Source organism: Centroberyx gerrardi, chromosome 4, assembly GCF_048128805.1.
Source record: "Centroberyx gerrardi isolate f3 chromosome 4, fCenGer3.hap1.cur.20231027, whole genome shotgun sequence".
NCBI classification, from domain to species: Eukaryota; Metazoa; Chordata; class Actinopteri; order Beryciformes; family Berycidae; genus Centroberyx; species Centroberyx gerrardi.
The window spans coordinates 4,337,209-4,355,659 of record NC_136000.1 but is presented as its reverse complement, the minus strand read 5'-3'; the positions used below and the strand labels follow the sequence as shown (position 1 = coordinate 4,355,659).

Sequence of the window (18,451 nt, the reverse complement as noted above, 5' to 3'; positions counted from 1 at the left end):
GGTTTTGTCACATAAAGGGCACAGCGATGACTATTGGAAAGTTTAGACCATCAAAGTTAATTTTATACACTTTTCTGTGACTGATGACCAGACTCGGTTAGACTGCTCTGACTGGGGGGGCAATCAGAGATTTGGGGAGGGCAACTTTTTATTCATATCAAAGTGTGCTGTACTACAGTCTACAGACACTAGCTGTGTGTCATGGCACAGCGTGCTTGCTAGCTGACTTAACTTAACTTAACTAGTTAAGTAACCTAAAACCACCTGCAGCAAAACTCCTAATGCAGTACAACAACACTACAACAAACAATAACAATGGACTGATACTAACAAATGCACGGACGTAATGTACTGACAGCGGTCAGCTAACTTATCCGGGTTACTTAGCTAATGGTAAGTAACCTAAAACCACCAGCAGCAAAGCTCCTAATGCAGCACAACATGACAGCAAACAGTAACCACAAAGTGATAATAACAAATTCACACAGACTTGATTATACATTTTACACTAAATTACATTTACTAGCTAAAATGTACTCTCTTCAGTTTTTTGCTACGAGCGAACCTGTCAGGTCAGGTGTAACAGGCTGTGACAGCTGCACTGTAAAGTAACATAAGACTGGTGCTGTCTCTGCTTTCTCTCCTGTCCAACCAACCAATCAGAAATCAACTTGAAATTGTTGATGCCCCTACAGCAAGACACTACAGGGGCGTTATGGAAACTAACAAAATGTGATTGCTGGATTGAAAACGCAAAGAACACAACCAACCATTGGGTGGGCAAAGCTAAAATTTGGGTGGGTAATGCCTGCCCACCTCTGCCCACCTCTACATCCGGCCTCGCTGATGACTTAGTGACAGAGGTGTGGCACATCTAAATTTGTCTCTTGATGACTGTGGCATCATGGGCAAAAAAAAAACAACTGATAACTTGACTTAAAGTGACTCACCCAGTCGTCCCTGGCAGTGCGCCGTGTTACCCAGAAGGCCGCTGTGCACCGTGACCTCTGCCCTGTAGAGCCGGCCAGGCACCAGGCTGAGGCCGGGCCCGGGGAACGAGCGCTGCCTGACCAGTTTGCCGACGGTCTCGTTCACCAGCGGCGCCGAACCGTTCCACAGCAGGACGCCGTAGCTCTCCCACTCGCCTCTGGGGGGCGACCAGGTCATCGTCAGCGTTCTGCCGGCACCGAGGGCCGACATGGAGAGCCGGGACACGCTGTCAGGGACTGGAGAACCACGAGACGGGACAGTTGTAAAGAGAAAGCGTGACAAAGGATTGATGAAGGATACATACACTAAATGTTGCATCTAATATTTTGACCTAAAAGGAGTTAACTGTAGTTTAAAGGGGCCCTTTTATAGGAATTCACAATCCCCTCTATTTATTTACATATATGATCAAAGATGTTGTGAAAAAAGAGAAAGAAGATGTGTTTAATGTAGACATTGTTGAAATTTGATTTTGTCTGAGTAGATAAATTTCAAGTTATTGCATTTTCAAACATCCATCCTTTTCCCAGACTAACTCCAGGAAACGCATCACAACTGGCCTTGGTCCTGATTGGCTCTCACATTTATTTGCAAAACATAATGAAGAACATTATTCTGATCCTGAGCCATCATGTATTTGAAAACAAAGTCATGAAAACTGTGAAAACTGTATAATATGGGACCTTTGCTGCACCTAAACAAACATGGCTGCAGTTTAACTTATGAAAATGTTTACTTAAAAGTAGAAAATGTATATTAAGGACAGTTAGTAGTTAGTAGTTAGTAGATGGAAAAACGTCAACAGTTCAAAACTATCCTGAATGCAGACATAACATGATTATCCCAAGCTTGTGTAATGTATTAGAAGTTGAAATAAATGTATCTAATAAGTAATAATGTATTTCTGAGAAGTAATTGGTCATCATAACACACAAATCAATCTACTATTAGATACTACTATACTCTACAATTATAGTCTACTATACATGTTGTAGATATTATATACTACTACAACTACTACTACTACCAGCACTATGACTACAACTATTACAACTACTACTACTGCTGCTGCTACTTATACTAATACTAGCACTACTAATACTAACTGTAACTATTACTCCAACTACTAGTACTGCTACTGCTAATAATAACATTAGTAATAATAATGAATATTTGTTGAGCACTTTTCTTATCAAAGTTGCAGCGTGTAATAAAATAAAAGGAACTAAACGTAGTGTAAAGATGTTTCCATGCTGTGAGCAGGCAGCGACCCCACCTGTCCTCCCGCTGCCCCGGGCCTCTGTGCTTCGCCCCGCCGCCTCCGTCCTGACAGACAGCTGGTAGCTCCGCCCGGGCGTCAGGCCCTGGAAGAGCACCTGGGTGGCGTTGGGGGCCAGCCGGCGCGGCGGGCGGGCGGGTCCCTGCGGGGCCGACAGGGTCACCAGGTAGGAGTCCACGCCCCCGCCGGGCGACGCCCAGGACGCCCGCAGCGCCTCCGAGCTGCCGTTGTTGTCCAGCCTCAGATCTGACACTGCTGCTGGGGCTGGGGGGGGAGGGGGGGAGTTAAAAAAGATAAAGAAAGTATTTATCACATTTTGTTTCTTTACCTAGCACCTATCTGTTTTACATGAACATTGTAGAGGAATATTTATTACACAGCAAAAACTGACAGACTTGTGAAGTTATTTTATCTTGTATCCAGACTTATCAGGCTTAGTTTAGGATTTCTGTAGTGAAATCATCTCACTGCACTGGCAGATCATTTTACTGGTTTCAACAAATTTGACTTTTTTCAGGATAATGGAACACATGTCATATTGGTATGTATCAAGTGAAATGTAGCCTATTGAAAACAGCGGGATTATCTGCCAGTGCAGTGAGATAATTTGACTAAACATATCATGAAAGAAGCTTGATAGGTCTGGAAACAAAATAAAATCACCTGACAACTTGCCATTTTTTGCAGCATATATACAGTATGTAAATATTTGCAGCCTGGTCTCTTTTTCGGGACATGAGCACAAACTCTGAAACTGATTACTTGTGATCATGAAAGGATTATGTGACAACAGCAGGAACTGGACATGACATTTTCACATTTGTCACATGAGAAGTTTAGCTAACGGTTAAGTTTAGGCAACTAAAACAACTTTGATTAAAGTTAGGGTTAAGATTTTGGGAATTGAATCCGGGCCATCTGCCCATCTGCTCCCCTGACCTCCACACCCACTATTTCAATGTCAAACTACTTCCTGTTGCTAGTCGAGTCTCTCTCCTCCACCTAATCCTTTCATGGCGGGGAAACAGATTCATCACACTTTTTGCGCACGGTGCACATTGTTTGCATTTTCAGACAATCTGCTCATTTCAAAAAATTCCCGAGATGAGACTGCTTCCTCCTCTGCTGGCTATGAAAACGTTCCTGTCTTGTGTAAATTAAAACTTCCTCCCTGGCTTTAATTGCTTTTGCTAACACATCTCATTCTCACTTCTCACTTGAGGGTTAGGGTTAGGGTTAGGTCATTCTCACTTCACTTCACAACACAAGTTTACTCTATTTCCAGTCATTGTAAGTAAAAATGAGCATTGTCAGCTAACTGCCTAAAATGTAAATGTATGTCCTTACTATTGGTGGATTGGCTTATTCTACTGTTGCACTCATTATAAGACTCTCTGGATAAGAGCGTTGGCTAAATGCATAAAATTTGAAATGTGAATTAATCTGAAGCATTGTGAATGAAACTGGCCTTGGTTGTAAGCTTCAAACTGCCTAAATAAAAGAATATATACTTTTAAAGAGTTAGAGTTACTTTTTGTTTCCAACATTTGAAAAAAGTGACACCTATTCTGACAAAATGATTGACAGCACAAGATGAAAACAAAATAGTTTAGGTAACTTCCCTAATCCTCAACAGACTGGATCCTCTATATTCTAAGGATATTGACGCCCTTGCTGCACAAAATTAAAGCAAATTGCTTTACTGTTTAATAGATAGCAGTTAACTCAAGTCCTTGGTTGACAAAATTATGTTTAGAGACTGGATCCTCCATTCTTTGTATCTTCAGGTTAGCATTTCTCTCTTCAAAATTGATATATAGTGTTATTCAGTTGTTATCAGATTTAAATCCCTCTCAGGTATGAACAGATTTATTGTGCTGAAACAGTGCAGGGTGGGAAGGCTGCGAGCTTCAGACGAGGCAGCCAGCTGCAGACAGAGGAAGGGCGGAGGGGGGCGGCCTAAAATATCCTGGAAACAACGGCGAAGAGCGTGACGCTGGCAGTGTGTGAGCAGAGAGACGCTGCAGCACTGGAAACTAAAACAAAGAGCTACGAAGAGAGTCAACTGTTGAGAAACCACGAACGCCAACCTGCTCTCTTATGGCCATTCCATATTTTTGACAAGTGGAATTTCTAAATTGCAATTACTTCTTGTAAGGGAAGGAACTTCAGAAAAACTCTTAAACAAGGCAGTCTAGTGCTGTGCCTTTAATTGAAGTTGCATGCAAGGGAAAATATTTATTAATTTCCTTCAAACTGAGCAAATCCTCAGCATATGCATCCTGTTTTCTCCCCTAACCTACATTTACTTCAAAAATGTAAAGTGCTGAAAAGGAAATTATGCAGAAAATTCTACATCCAACATGTAATACATGTTGAAATCACAATATTTGTTGAAAAAAACAAACAAACTAGAAGGCACTTGGGGAGCACAAAGTCCGCCAACATAACAACTTGCTGTTACACCCAAAGACATCATTCCTATCACTTAGATTTTAAGTTAAATTGATTTATTGACTCTGCAAATATACCTTTAGAATTTGGATATCTCAGTTAGTTTCATAATTACGGCTTAAAAACAATAATTGTCTAATGACGTAAATTCCAGATCTGCATCACCACAAGAATCTAGTCTATAGTACCGTGACCCACGGCCTTTCTGTCCACCACATTTCATGGAAATCCTTTTATACATTTTTGAGATATTCTGCTGACAGACAGACAAACAAACGAACAAGGATGAGACCATAAACTCCTTGTTGGAGGTGACAAAAATGTTTTTTTTCTTGAGTAATCAAATAGTTCTGTTCCAAAAGGGATCAATCTTGGAAAAGGAAAATCATTACATTAAGGTTATGATTTAATAACTCCAAGATTAGGGGATCCAGTCTGTAAAGGTGGTATCATTTTGTCATAAAGGACTTTTCAGGTTACCTACAATCCTTTAGAAAGTACCATCATTTGTTTAATCTTGTGTGATCAATCATCAACATAAACTGTCTCATTTAGCAATAAAACTGCTCAAAAACAAACCACAGACAGCAGAAGTGAATGAACTGGTTATCTACCTGTAGCAGCTTGTTTGGACACTGAGCTCTGCAGGCCGACAGCCTCTGCCACCACGGTGACGGTGTACAGCGTCCCGGGCCGCAGGCCGGGGAGCGTGGCGGAGGTCATGGTGTTTTCTAGGGTGACGTTCCTCACCAGAACCCCCTCCTGGTCCCGCAGCAGAACCCTGAACAGCTCTGTCCTGCCTGGCCCGGCCTGCCAGGAAACACTGAGGCTGCCGGAGGAGGAAGACGCCACCTGGAGGCCGCTGACGGAGGAGGGAGCTGAGGGGAGAAGGAGAAATTCAAGATGGGTTCTGGATTAAAGGAATACACCAAGTTTTGGGGCGACTGGCTGTTGGTCAACTTATCCGGTAAGAGATGAGAGCAGAGACACTAAAATCATCCATGTGTCCAAAGTAGATAATCTGCTCTGGAGCTCCATGCTAACACTTTAGCATCCACTATGTTGAGGGATTGTAGGCGACTAGCATTAAAAACTCACTTTCTCACTTACTCTTGTAGCGGCTCTTAAGTTAAATGGTAAGTCATTTTAAATTATATGTGGCTAAGTCTGGCAGTCTTGTGGAGGAGATTGTTAAAATGTATACAAAACGCACAAAAATAACATCCTGTTTGGAACTAGCAGGGACTACTTTCCCTGTAATTATCCACTTCTTAGTATAAGAGACTATGTACAGCTAAAAATCACAGTACAGTAGATGAATATGTGGCTGCGCACCTGAAATAACTCCAAAAATAAACCTTCTACTTCAGCTATATTGAGTTCATATTTTATTTTTAAGATTTAGGAATCTACAGGCCATATAATAAAAACGAATAAAAAATTTTTTAGCACTTAAAGGTCAGTCTTCTTACTTTGAGATAACGCTGGTCACCTATCAGTCACCTATTGGCAAGTATTTTAAGTTGACTAAGCATTTAAGTCTAATATGCACATTGATTTATGTTAAAATAGGCTTTTTTAATAGTAGGATTGGCGTTTGGAACTAACAAAAGCCGTAAATTGACAACTGGTGTTTACAAAGTGAACTGAAGGTAAGCCCAGTTACAGGTGTATTAATATACTAAATGTCATTGAAAACATCACTCTCTGGAAAAACAAGCTACACCTAAACACAGCATGTAAAACAGTAAATAACACAGGTTTTTTTGGTTTTTTTTTAAAATTCTCAACAAAAGTAAACAAATATGAGATGAAATGAGGAGAAGATGCTGAGCAGCGTGTCGGGACGTCCTGTGTGGTCGGTAAACAGCAGCCATGTGAGTGTTGACTTCCTTTAGTTGGTTAGATGTTTACTGGTTAGGGACAGTGATTTACCGCATGGTTGAGTGGACTGGTGCAGCATGAATGGTGAGCAAGCAGCTCAGCATCATAAACTAACACAAGATACACAAGATACACAAGTGGCATCAGGTCTTGTGTGTGCATCAAAAGTGCCTCAGTGTAATATTTAGAGTCTTAAAACACTCACCAGGAAGTGTTTTGGGATGCTCTGTAGTCTGTTACTAGTTTTAAGAAGCTTTTATTTGTATTTTGTGTTTTTTTTTTATTATTTATTTATTTATGTTTTCTTTTACATTACTTTTTTTTTATCTTCTCTTGTACAGCACCTTGTAACATTGGCTTTGAAACCCACTATATACATAAAGTTCACTTACTTATTTACTAATTACTATTAAAAAAAAACAGAAATGTGTTATTTTATTAATTGGCTGCTCAGTTGCCATAATTTTTCCCGACCCCCCTTCCTTTCACCAGTGTGTGAAACAACCTATAAGGGAACTATTCCAATAAAGAGGGGTCAGAGGACTCAAGAGGTGCGTGAACACACATGTAAACACGATGTTTCCACATAGACACCTGTACTTTAAACAATGCATGTTGTTTCTGTGTATGTGACATGTATCACGTTGCTTCCTGTGTCCATGCAGACAAACATGATTCACCTGGAAACATGTATTCAGTGAAGTGGAAGATATTAATAGGCGAACCCTGACATGTCTAAGAAGGTAATATATATGCTAGTGTGTGTGAACCATTAGGTAGTGTTAACATGCTGGTAGATGAATCCTATACTAATTCTACACAGGGTGGACAAAAGATTTGGAAACATCTCTTTCCATTCCATTTCATGATTCCTTACTGATTTCACCTATTAATTCCAGCACAGTTAGGTCAAATTTTATTTAGCCAATAAAAAATAAGGAAAGAACTGTGCAGGCGAGGTCAGAAGAACCAAAGGGCTTGACAATGGGACCCTACCACCATCCAAAATAAACCAAACATAGCTTGAAATCTTAAATAAGATCCTGAAGAGGAGATGTAGACTAGAGGTGCATTTATACCAAGCAGTTCAATCAAACTCTGAAGCTCCTTTCATTTGGTTTGTTCGGTCAGGTGAGAACGATGCCATTCGATCTCTGGTGGCACCAAATAATGACGCCGAGCTGCCTGAAAATGCAAGTCTCAGTCCTCTAACAGGAGAACTGTGGTGCGGTTTGTTAGGAGTGAGAACGTAATCCAACTGACTACAGGAAACAACCCCAAAACACAAGGGTTTATGGGTATAAGGAGATGGATGTTGACATCTGAGAGCCGGCGGTTCCTCATGCTTGGAAAGCCGAGCAGAGCAAAATGAAGTCTGGGCTGATGCTCAGATTCAGCTGTTTCTTCATGTGTTCTTAACTGGGATCAACACCAGAGAAGAAGAGACAGACAAGTCCATCATGCTGAGCTAAAGTTACAGGGACCGAAATTAGATTTGTTTTGACCTCCACCACCACCTCTGGAACGAGTTACCTGCTGAGATTAGGTCTGCTAAATCTGTCATTGCTTTTAAATCTCTTCTTAAAACATTCTTTTTTAGAAAAGCTTTTATCTCTGTGTGAATTGTTGAATTATTGTATTATTATTGTTTTATTGTATTTTATCCTTTTGTGAAGCACTTTGTAACATTGTTAAGAAAAGTGCTATATAAATAAAGTTTATTATTATTATTATTATTATTATTATAATTATTATCTCTAACCTGGCAGGATGACAGGTGACCAAAACTGTCCAATAAAAGAGCTACTTGTGAGTCATGTGACTTTTGCTTACAAGCCCTGGTTCACTTGTAATCGGTCAGTGTGAACCTAAATGAACCAAATACAAAAAGTAAACTTTTCCACTCTGGTTTGGACAAGAGAAAACAAACTCTGGGTGGGAAGAAAGAGGGATTTTTTTTAATCCTTCAGACAACTGGGACATGGATTATGCAAGAGATTGAATATTGAGAAAGTCTCCTACAGTTTTGTGCACTGACTGCGTCTCTTCAAACAGCCTCACCTGTAGCTGCAGTGGTCTGGACCGGCGGGGCGCTCTTGTTCCCAGCCGTCGCCACCAGGCTGAGGGTGTAGAGGGAGCCGGGGGTGAGGGAGGTGAAGCCGGACCGGGGGGCCGCGCTGCCCGTGACCCGGGTGCTGCGGCTGGAGCCGGCAGCGGTGTCCTCCAGGGTGAGGTCATACCAGTCCACGTGGCCGGGGGAGCGGGGCCATGAGACCCGCAGGCCCGACGTCCCGCTCTGGACCGGAGACTGGTTCTTATACTGAGCCTGGGCCTGGTCCAGCTGCACGTCCAGCCGGGCCGGGCCGACCGGGTCTGACAGAGGAGAGAAGGCGGAGAGAGGGGGTTGAGTTCACCTTGAGCTCTGGACTCGTGTTTGGACCTGAGACTGACTGCGGCACTGGACCTGCACTGCAAAACATCTCCATCTTAACAAGTCTTGTAGTCTGTTATTGAGTCCTAAAATTGTAATTTTCTTATAACAACTTAAAAAATCTGCCAGTCATTTAATTTCATTTAATTTAATTTAGTTTCCAATACAAATCAACTTGTTGATGCAGTTTGTCTGGACTGACAAACTGATTTGTTGGCATGAAAGTAAAACTCACTTTTGATTACTATCTTAAGACCTTTGCTTACAAAATAGCAATATTTAAGATGATGCAATTAGCTGCATTTTTATAAATATTATGAGATTCATTTTATGTTCTACTGTCCGGTATATGTTGATCTAAGAAATGTGTTGTATAGCAAAATTAATTCTGTCTTTATGAATTTCTTTTGACTAGATGATTATGAAAAAAGGGCAGCTTCCATATTGCCCTCTTCATTTGTAAAGCATGGGAAAGAAGGCAGGATATTTTGTTTGTGTGATATTTGATTTTGCTGAATCTTCTCTTTTTCTGATGCTGTACACTCATGGAACTACATGGAAGTGTCATGTAAGTCCATGTGGGCTGGGCAGCCTGTGTGTGTGACACTTTAATAAACGAATCAAATAAATAAAAAAAAAACGAATTAAACAATGAACATCAGGTAACATTTTTCCCAAAAATGGATCTGTATCATCGTGGAATGAAACCCTTCATATGGACTAATATTTTTAAGATTTCAAGATTCTTATGCTGGGTCTGGACCTGATCCTGCAGGAAGTTTCTAATGCTGGCTGGGTGTGAGAACAGGAAGTGTTTAGGTTCTTCAGTTCATCTGGACTAATGCGGGACACCACCTGGTGACCGAGACGGTTACCACTGATCGGTTTTGAAGGACCTCCTTCCATCTTTTACTCAGCGACCTCGTCTGCACCTTGGCTAGATTATATAAAGCTCAATTAAACATTTTTTCGATGTTACACAACAGCAGTGTAAGTGCATGGCAGGTCTGTGTGCGTGTGTGTGTGTGTGTGTGTGTGTGTATCCTGTCTTTGTGCTCCAGCTGAAGGCCAGCGGCAGCAGCGATGGACGAGGTTGATAAGATTGTTTTGGTAGCTTAAAGAATGTGGCGTTTTTGCCGGGAGACCTGCATGAGTCTCCAACAAGTGTGAGCCTGGACAGGAAACAGCAGAAAAAAAAGACAAAACGGAGAGAAGCGGCGCAGGACGGACACACACACACACACACACACACACACACACAGCTCAATCCTGAACTATAGCCCTTTCTTAGTAATGGCTTCCTCCCCAAGGAGCCTTCGTTGCTTCCTAAGGAATCTCGTTGGCAGATCAGTGAAACCCCAAGGACAATGTCCGACACTAAAGCCACGAATCCAGGACCCTGGAGAAAACCACTAGAAGGTAGAAGAGTTCTGTTCCATAATGAGACGCCAAAAATGTGACATCTACTCCACTAAACTGATTGCTGGGATGAAATTAAAAGTCACTAGTTGAAGTTATTAGTAATCCGAAAACCGCTGTAGCCAAAAAAGCAATTTGTAAGATAATCAATTTCTTTTTTTTGAAATATTGAGCTAGAACATTAGGTAACATTTTCACCAACGATTATATTTGAATTAAAACCCTTCAAATACAGCCAGGCTTGTTGGAAGTCAATATGTAGCTATTAATAATTATCTGCCAATAATCAAAGTATTTGCAATAAAAGCTGTGATTACAGTGAACTGGCAGTAGTTATGATCAACGCATCTCTCTTCTTCACCCTCATCTCTTTTCTTCACCCTCATCTCTCTTCTTCACCCTCATCTCTCTTCTTCACCCTCATCTCTCTTCTTCACCCTCATCTCTCTTCTTCACCCTCATCTCTCTTCTTCACCCTCAGTATCAAACCTTCACCCTGCTCTCAAGGTAAACAAAACATCTTGGACTGCGAATGCAGATTTCTCAGTCTAATCTATCTGTCCTGCAAAAACAAACGGTGCGAAGGCCTCCTGTATCCGCCGCTACAGAGAAACAATGCGAGGCGGGAAGCGGCTCTGGGGAGAGGAGGAGACGAGTCTGGAAACAAACACTTAAGATTAGATGCACGCCATTGTTACCGCGCTCTCACTTTACAGCCTCAGATGATCTGAGCGGCACTCGGCGTCCCGGCCGGGGCGCTCTGACGGACCGGCAGCCAAAAAGATTTTCTGGCGAGACGCTTGTTGGCAGCGCACCGAGGTTGTGGCCTTGACAATGTACAAAGGATGTACAGAGAGGCGTTTAACGAACAGGAGGAGGCAGGATGGGAAATTAACTTTCTGTCCCCCGGTCGCAGTGGCTGGTGAATCACAAAAATCATTAGCCACTTTCACTGTTTTACCATCTAGAGTTTTTTGAAAGAAGCAGCAGCTCTGAATAATATTTGGTTACCTGCCAGTCAGAGAGACAAACTCACCAGACAGCTGAAATTCACCAAAACAGCTGAAATTCACCAGTGTTTGGTTGGTGTCTGGTTTATTTCCCACCTTGGTAGGAAGACTTGAGTTGTGTTGGCACAATATGGGTTGGCCCTCATCATGCCACATAAACTTTGACATTTTAAACAAGAACATACTGTGCCAAATTAATTGAAACCATAAATTATAATTACCAAGGGTGGAAGTACCTAATTATATTTACTCACGTTACTGTAACTGAGCAGCTTTTTGGTGTATTTGTACTTATTTGAGTACAATTTCACTTTTGTGCATTTTATTTTTTTGCCATTTTCCTTTTATAGTTCAAAGCAGGAGAGACAGGAAAGACTGGGAGAGAGAGGGGGGATGACATGCGACAAAGGTCCTGGGCCGGATTCGAACCCGGGATGTTGCGGTTACATGGTACACGCCTTAGACCACCTGGCTTTTTTTAAATCACATCCAGTACAGGGTATACATTTTGTGTTTCTCCATCAGCAACAGAAACTGGATCAATGTAAACTGACAAACTGTGGATCCATTCACAGAAGAAGAGAAGAGGAATCTGACTTTACTTTGTTTCTGCACTTTATTTTGTCATTTCTAATGTTTCCAGTTAAAAGAATCCAGTTTGAACTCTGTCTCTCTGCTTTTAGAATCACATGGAAAAGATCACAGCTAACAACGTTCTCTTTTCTAAAAAGGAACTCAGGAACTTTTACTCTGAGGACATTTTAAATGACACAGTTTTACTTTAACTGAAGTAGATTTTTACTTCTACTTAAGTAAAATATCAGCAAAGTAACAGTACTTCTACTTCAGTAGGACATTCTAGTACTCTTTCCATCACTGATAATTACACTGTTATTGTATTTCTAATTTATGTATGGCCTCTATCTAATGGAACACATAAAGGCATTGCATATATTATTTTAGATATATAGAAGTTATATAGTTATAAGTTATATGCCAGGTCTGCCTGCCACATCAGGTGAAGAATATGAAACTTGACTGTTTACACTTTGTTAACTGAAATTTTGGCCTTGGTCAAAACCAGAACGGTTTTTAATCTGGAATTTAATCTCTACAAGATCCATTTTAAAAGCATTAATACTTTCATATTTTGAGCCTTTGAGTCTTACAGCAGATCAGAGGCTATACTCACAAACCTGCAGCTTGGGCCACATAATGTAGACTAACTAGTTTTGGGTAATTCATTTATATATTTATGAATGAGCGAAGCAAGCAATTACACTAACTTGGCCTAACCTGCCTTAATATTTGTTTCATTTCATTTCATTTTTAGGTTTAGCAGTATTTTCATCCTTGCCCTTTTAAAGTTCTGCTGCAGATAAAATTAGACCAGTTTGTAAGGAAAATCCCTTATCCAGCACTGCACGTGCATAAAATCTGTACAGAGAATATAGTTTACTGAGGGAGAAAAATAATGTTTGGAGTAATAATTATTATAATATTCTTTATAGCATAGATTTTAGACGGTCTAAGCCAGGATTAAGTTTCATCAGAACAAAGTATTCCTCGTGCAGGCTGCTCCTACCTGTGCGCACCGACATGTTGGCCCTCTCTCCATCCCTCTTGGATATCACCGCTAAATGCAGCAGCGTCCCGGGAGCCAGATCCCTGATCTCACAGACGAACACGTTACTGAACTCTCCATATGGATCACAGTCGGTGACTTCAGCCCGGGTGTCCTCATTAACCACCGTAAAGTTACAGGACTGGCCAGTTGTGCTTAATGTGACAACAACAGAATCAGAGTTGGTGTTGATGTCTGTGAAGTTGACGCAGCACCTGGCAGCCTCTGTGGTCTGGATCTGAAAGGCACGAAGAAGAAGAAGAAGAAGAAGAAGAAGAAGAAGAAGAAGAAGAAGAAGAAGAAGAAGAAGAAGGTAAGCAACGTCAATCTACGGAGTAAAAACTACCTTTTCAAAATGAGCTACAGTATAACTCACCCCGTGTAAGCTCCACAAAAAACCAAGTATCAAATAGCTTGTTGCGCATGTGAGCATTGCGGTCGTTGATTTAAATCCGTCCGATCAATTAACAACAAAGATATAGAGGATATTCCAAGGTTAGCTGTCATAACTAGCATCTAAAATTAAGGAAATGTGTCAGCGCTTCTCGAATGAGCCACATGGGACGCGCGCCGCAGCTTGGCACGTCGTGCGTAAAGTTGTCGCCAACGCGTCCAGTGTCCGTACACATCTACATGCTTCTCCCCACAACCTACAGCATCACCGGCGTCAAGTTCAGCTGATGAACTCGAGTCAAAAAGGAATTGCACTGGTGCAGCACGTCAGTTGCAACAGACTAAGAGTTGTCGGGAAATTCCTTATCAAACATCCACCTTCAGATCTGAGATTTTTTTTTTTTTTTTTACTGGAAATCTCTTCCGAAACGGCCTCATCAGATGTCAACATATATCAAACAGTCCACACGCTTTTCTCTAAGGGATCCATCTATCTTAAACTTTCACTAAACTGTGAAACAGAAGCAGGCGGTCTCTCTCCAGCCCGACACCCCACCCTTCTTTCCTTCCTGCCGGCCCTGGACTTTCTCTGAGGACCTTTACCATCAAACTAACCACAATCAATTAGGCAGCATCAACTATTGTTATGTTTGAATAAGAGTTATGAATTTCCCATCAGGAAATAGCCTCAGATCCAGGGCCAAAAACAACGCTCTAATAATAGCACAGATAAGTTAACATTTGCAGCAAAAAATCTCATCAAAGAGGAACATCACTCTATTTAATAACTTACATATTATCCTTATGGTCGAGATTAATATGAGAACATGAAGAACTCTCTCCTAAAGCCAGAAGCCAGAGAGCTGAAACCTCTAATGTCACCAGAAGGTAAACTCTTGTTCACCAGGTTTTCTAAAGCACATTTGAGTTTTTGACATTAAAGTACATTTTAGGCATTTCACTGACACTCTTGTCAAGAGTGACTGACAAGTGAACAGGTAAGGCTTTGACAGGACATGCAGCTGCTGATGGACACATATTGATTGTTGTGGGGATCAAACCTGTGACCTTTTGACTGTGGGATGTTTTCTCTCCAGCTACTACACCGCCCTGCCGCCTGAACACAACCTTAACCCTGATCTGATATCATTATTATCACACACACACACCGTTTCCTCTAGTGAAGCCTCATACCTCCATTTTCCCACTGGGTAATGCTGTTTAAATTTCATTTTCTGATCGCTCCATCAGGCTTGTTTTCTGTGTTAGAAGTAAGATGATAAGCAAGATTGCTGTAAACTATTTGTGTGTTTAGAAGCAAAAAAGGGTAAAATTCTTCAATTACCTTGGATCATTTCAGTCAGAATCACTAATTGCAGCATAGATCCTGTTATTATCGGCTAATATCTTATGCAAAATGACAGCAAACTTTATGCAAACTTGTTTTTTTTGTTTATGCAAATCTTTGTTTTTTAAATTGCCTGACATCCTGTTCAAACAGCGACTACATAACATATACACAATAAGCATACTCATATCCACTGTTCATACTGTTGATACTGTTAATACTGTTCATACTGTATATATCTTAACACATTCATACTACCCTTATAGCTTATTTTATTTATATATATATATATATACATTACATTGCACTGCACTTTTACTGCTTCTTTTGCACTTCTGGTTAGATGCTAAACTGCATTTCGTTGTATTAGTACTTGTACTCTGTGCAATGACAATAAAGTTGAATCTAATCTAATCTAATCTAATGTTCCACTGCTGTGATTTTGCACAGCCTCATGATGCTGTACTTTTTCACGTTTCATTCATAGATTTCTATTTAACACATTCTAGTGTTGAATTTGTTAGTTGTGTCATGTTTAAATACCCCCGTTTTGCTATATTCTTATTTATATTCTATTTTTCTTGGTGTTCCCCTCTGGGATCATTCAAGTTTTGTCTTATCTTTATCTCATCTTTTGTGCTGGAAAAAGAAAAGTCCCATTTTCACACACTTTCACATACTGTGATTAATGACTGAATAGATCAATCGCCTTTTCCCCTTTAGGCTACAAGTGACAATAATATTTTCCTCCCGTTGCGGACTGCAGTAAACTTGCTCCCATTGTATTTGTGTTGCTGCCCATGTAACATTCCCACAGGTCGTCCAGTGCTGAGACTGGAGGGATGTGAAGACTAGCTGGGAAAAAAAAAAAAGTTACAAAGAGACTTCCGCACACTGTCTCTTACTTTAAATAAAAAATGTACTGAGAAGAAACATACACCGCTTCAGTCTTGTGACCTTCCTCAGTTACAGTATGTGTCTTTGTTCGTTGTTTTTTTTTGTTTTTTTTTGTTTCTTTGCACATTTTGTAGGCTATCTGGTCTTCTACAGCAGTGATTCTCAACCTTTTTCATATCAAGGACCCCTAATTTAGTCCACATTAGAGCCATGGACCCCCATTTCATGACATATTTTGTCTTGGACCCAAATCTGAGAATATTTTTATTGTTAGATATGATTTTGTCCAGAATCCCATGACTATCTGTATTGTAGGTAGAGAGATAACAGTGAAACTAAAATAGTCATTCTTCTACATTCTCTAATTGTGTTAAGTTCTTGTAAATGAAATAATGGTGAATTTAACAATTCATCAATTTGCTGGGGACCCCCTGGAACTCCCTCAAAGACCCCTGGTGGTCCCCAGACCCCACGTTGAGAACCACTGTTCTACACTCCTGTAAACAACAGGAGGATTTACTGTTTTTAAGCTCCTGGCTGAAAACAAAGAGCCCAGACTAGCTGTAAACATGTAATATCTAAGCATGTTGAGAATATGTTGGGCAACTCGCAACTCATGAAAACCCCAAAGGACATGGGAACTAGGAATAACCCTAACTAGATTAAAGCGTTTACACAACCCATGTGTCTATCACAGTAGTTTCATCACTGTATTAAGATTAGACTCAATGTATATCAATATTAGCAGCACCTTTAAAGAGGAAATAAGTACAAATTTGACTCCCCTGTAGCACATAATAACTATATATATCTGCCCTGGGTCGATAGAGCTGTTGATTAATACCAATGACTCAATGATTATGCTGAGATGCTGAAACTTCAGCCTTTCAAAATGAATTTTCCAGTTCCAGAGTTCCAGTTTTGGAAGCAACTCCCCTGCCAAGCAAAAACTCCCACTGGAATTTAAAAGCAAATTGTTTAACATTGTCATATACTGTATTAGCTCTTCACTAGACATTTCCACTAGATCTCTGCTGTAATTTTCTAGCTTCTCTCTAGTGTGGAAATGTGACTGTATTGTCAATTACAGGCCACCGTAGCTCAAGGGGATGAAGTGGGTGGAGGTTGTGTAAGAGATGGGACATAAATTTGAAGTTACTTACTGGTTCAGTGGTGGTTAATTCTGTAGTCGTAGTCGGAGGTGTGGTTGTTGTCGGGACAGCTGTTGTGGGAGGAGCCGTGGTTGTTGTTGTTGTTGTTGTTGTTGTGGGAGGAGCCGTGGTTGTTGTTGCTGTTGTTGTTGTGGGAGGAGCCGTGGTTGTTGTTGCTGTTGTTGTTGTGGGAGGAGCCGTGGTTATTGTTGTTGTTGTTGTTGTGGGAGGAGCCGTGGTTGTTGTTGCTGTTGTTGTTGTTGTGGGAGGAGCCGTGGTTGTTGTTGCTGTTGTTGCTGTTGTTGGGGGAACCGTGGTTGTTGTTGTTGTGGTGGCTGCAAGAGTTGTTGTCCTGGGTGTGGTGGTTGGAGTGGTAGTGGGCGTGGTTTTGGTGGTAGTGGGTGTGGCTGCGGGTGTGGCTTTGTTGGTAGTGGGTGTGGCTTTGCTGGTAGTGGGTGTGGTTGTTGGAATGGTAGTGGGTGTGGTTTTGGTGGTGGCTGGCATTGTTTCGGCATTGATGGGTATGGTTGTAGGGGTGGTAGTGGGTGTGGCTTTAATTGTGGGTGTGGCTTTGCTAGTGGGTGTGGTTTTGGTGGTGGCTGGCATTGTTTCGGCGGTGGTGGGTATGGTTGTAGGGGTGGTAGTGGGTGTGGCTGTAACAGTGGGCGTGGTTTTGGTAGTGGGTGTGGCTTTGGTGGAAGTGGGTGTGGTTGTTGAAGTGATGGGTGGGACTGCTGGAGTTGTGGCGCTGGCTCTTAATGAAGCGGTGGTCGAGGCTGCTGTAGACATCGTTGGAGCATTGGGAGTTGCGGTACTTGATGAGGCTGCTGGTGAGATTGTAGAGGGGATTGTGGGTAGGGTCAAGCCAGTGGTAGGTGCGTTTTTGGAAGTCGTAGGCGGGGCTCGAGGGGTCGATGGCGGGCCTGTCTTCATGGTTGAGTTAGGTGTTCGTTTTTCTGTCGAAGGCACATGATCGATTGTTGAAGGATCTGTAGTTGTGGGCTGCACTGAGGTGGATGTGGGTGGAGCATGAGTCTCTCTGTACAGTATGTGATTGTTAGTAGTTGAATCGATGGTATGCACGGTGGCCGAGTTTGACTTCATGTCGGAAACATCAGATAAACCAACAGTAGCAGTGACTTTACCGTCAGAAGACACAGACGTGACCTCAGAGGGAACTGCTGAATCTGTCTTGCCACTTGTGTTCGGCTCTGAGGAAACTGTAGAGGAAACCCGAGTCACAGCTGTGGCTTCAGTCGAAACCGCCTGATCTCCAAGAGAGGAGGTGGAAAGTCCTTGGTGTGCTAACTCCTTGGCTTCAGTCCCGAGCTCGGGGGCATTTCTGGCTGAAGCGCTCGCTGATACATCCGTGGTTGGGTCGGTCGTGAGCAGAGTCGGGCTGGACGAGACAATATGGCTGCTGTTCAACGCTGACAGCTCAGTGACGAACGTTGACTCATCGCTAAACAAGTCTGATGTTACCGACCTCCTGGTTCGAGTTTTGATAATGTCGTTTACATACGTTGCAACCCAGTTAGGCATTGTGCCATGGAGTTTTGATGTTGTGACTT

At 41.7% G+C, this 18,451-nt stretch overlaps 1 protein-coding gene across 1 annotated transcript in view; it reads right to left on the bottom strand.

The window, feature by feature from the left end:
* The window catches only part of ptprbl (protein tyrosine phosphatase receptor type B, like), a 37,978-nt gene extending 24,791 nt beyond the window's left edge, over nt 1-13,187 (bottom strand). Inside the window, exons 1-5 of the mRNA XM_078283169.1 lie at nt 13,053-13,187; nt 8,669-8,980; nt 5,338-5,601; nt 2,267-2,533; nt 951-1,226 (exon numbers count right to left, since the gene is read on the bottom strand). Coding sequence (XP_078139295.1) covers nt 951-1,226; nt 2,267-2,533; nt 5,338-5,601; nt 8,669-8,980; nt 13,053-13,068 — 1,135 coding nt within the window. The 5' untranslated portion in view covers nt 13,069-13,187. The remainder of the gene's footprint in view (nt 1-950; nt 1,227-2,266; nt 2,534-5,337; nt 5,602-8,668; nt 8,981-13,052) is intronic.
* Between the last annotated feature and the right edge of the window lie 5,264 nt (nt 13,188-18,451).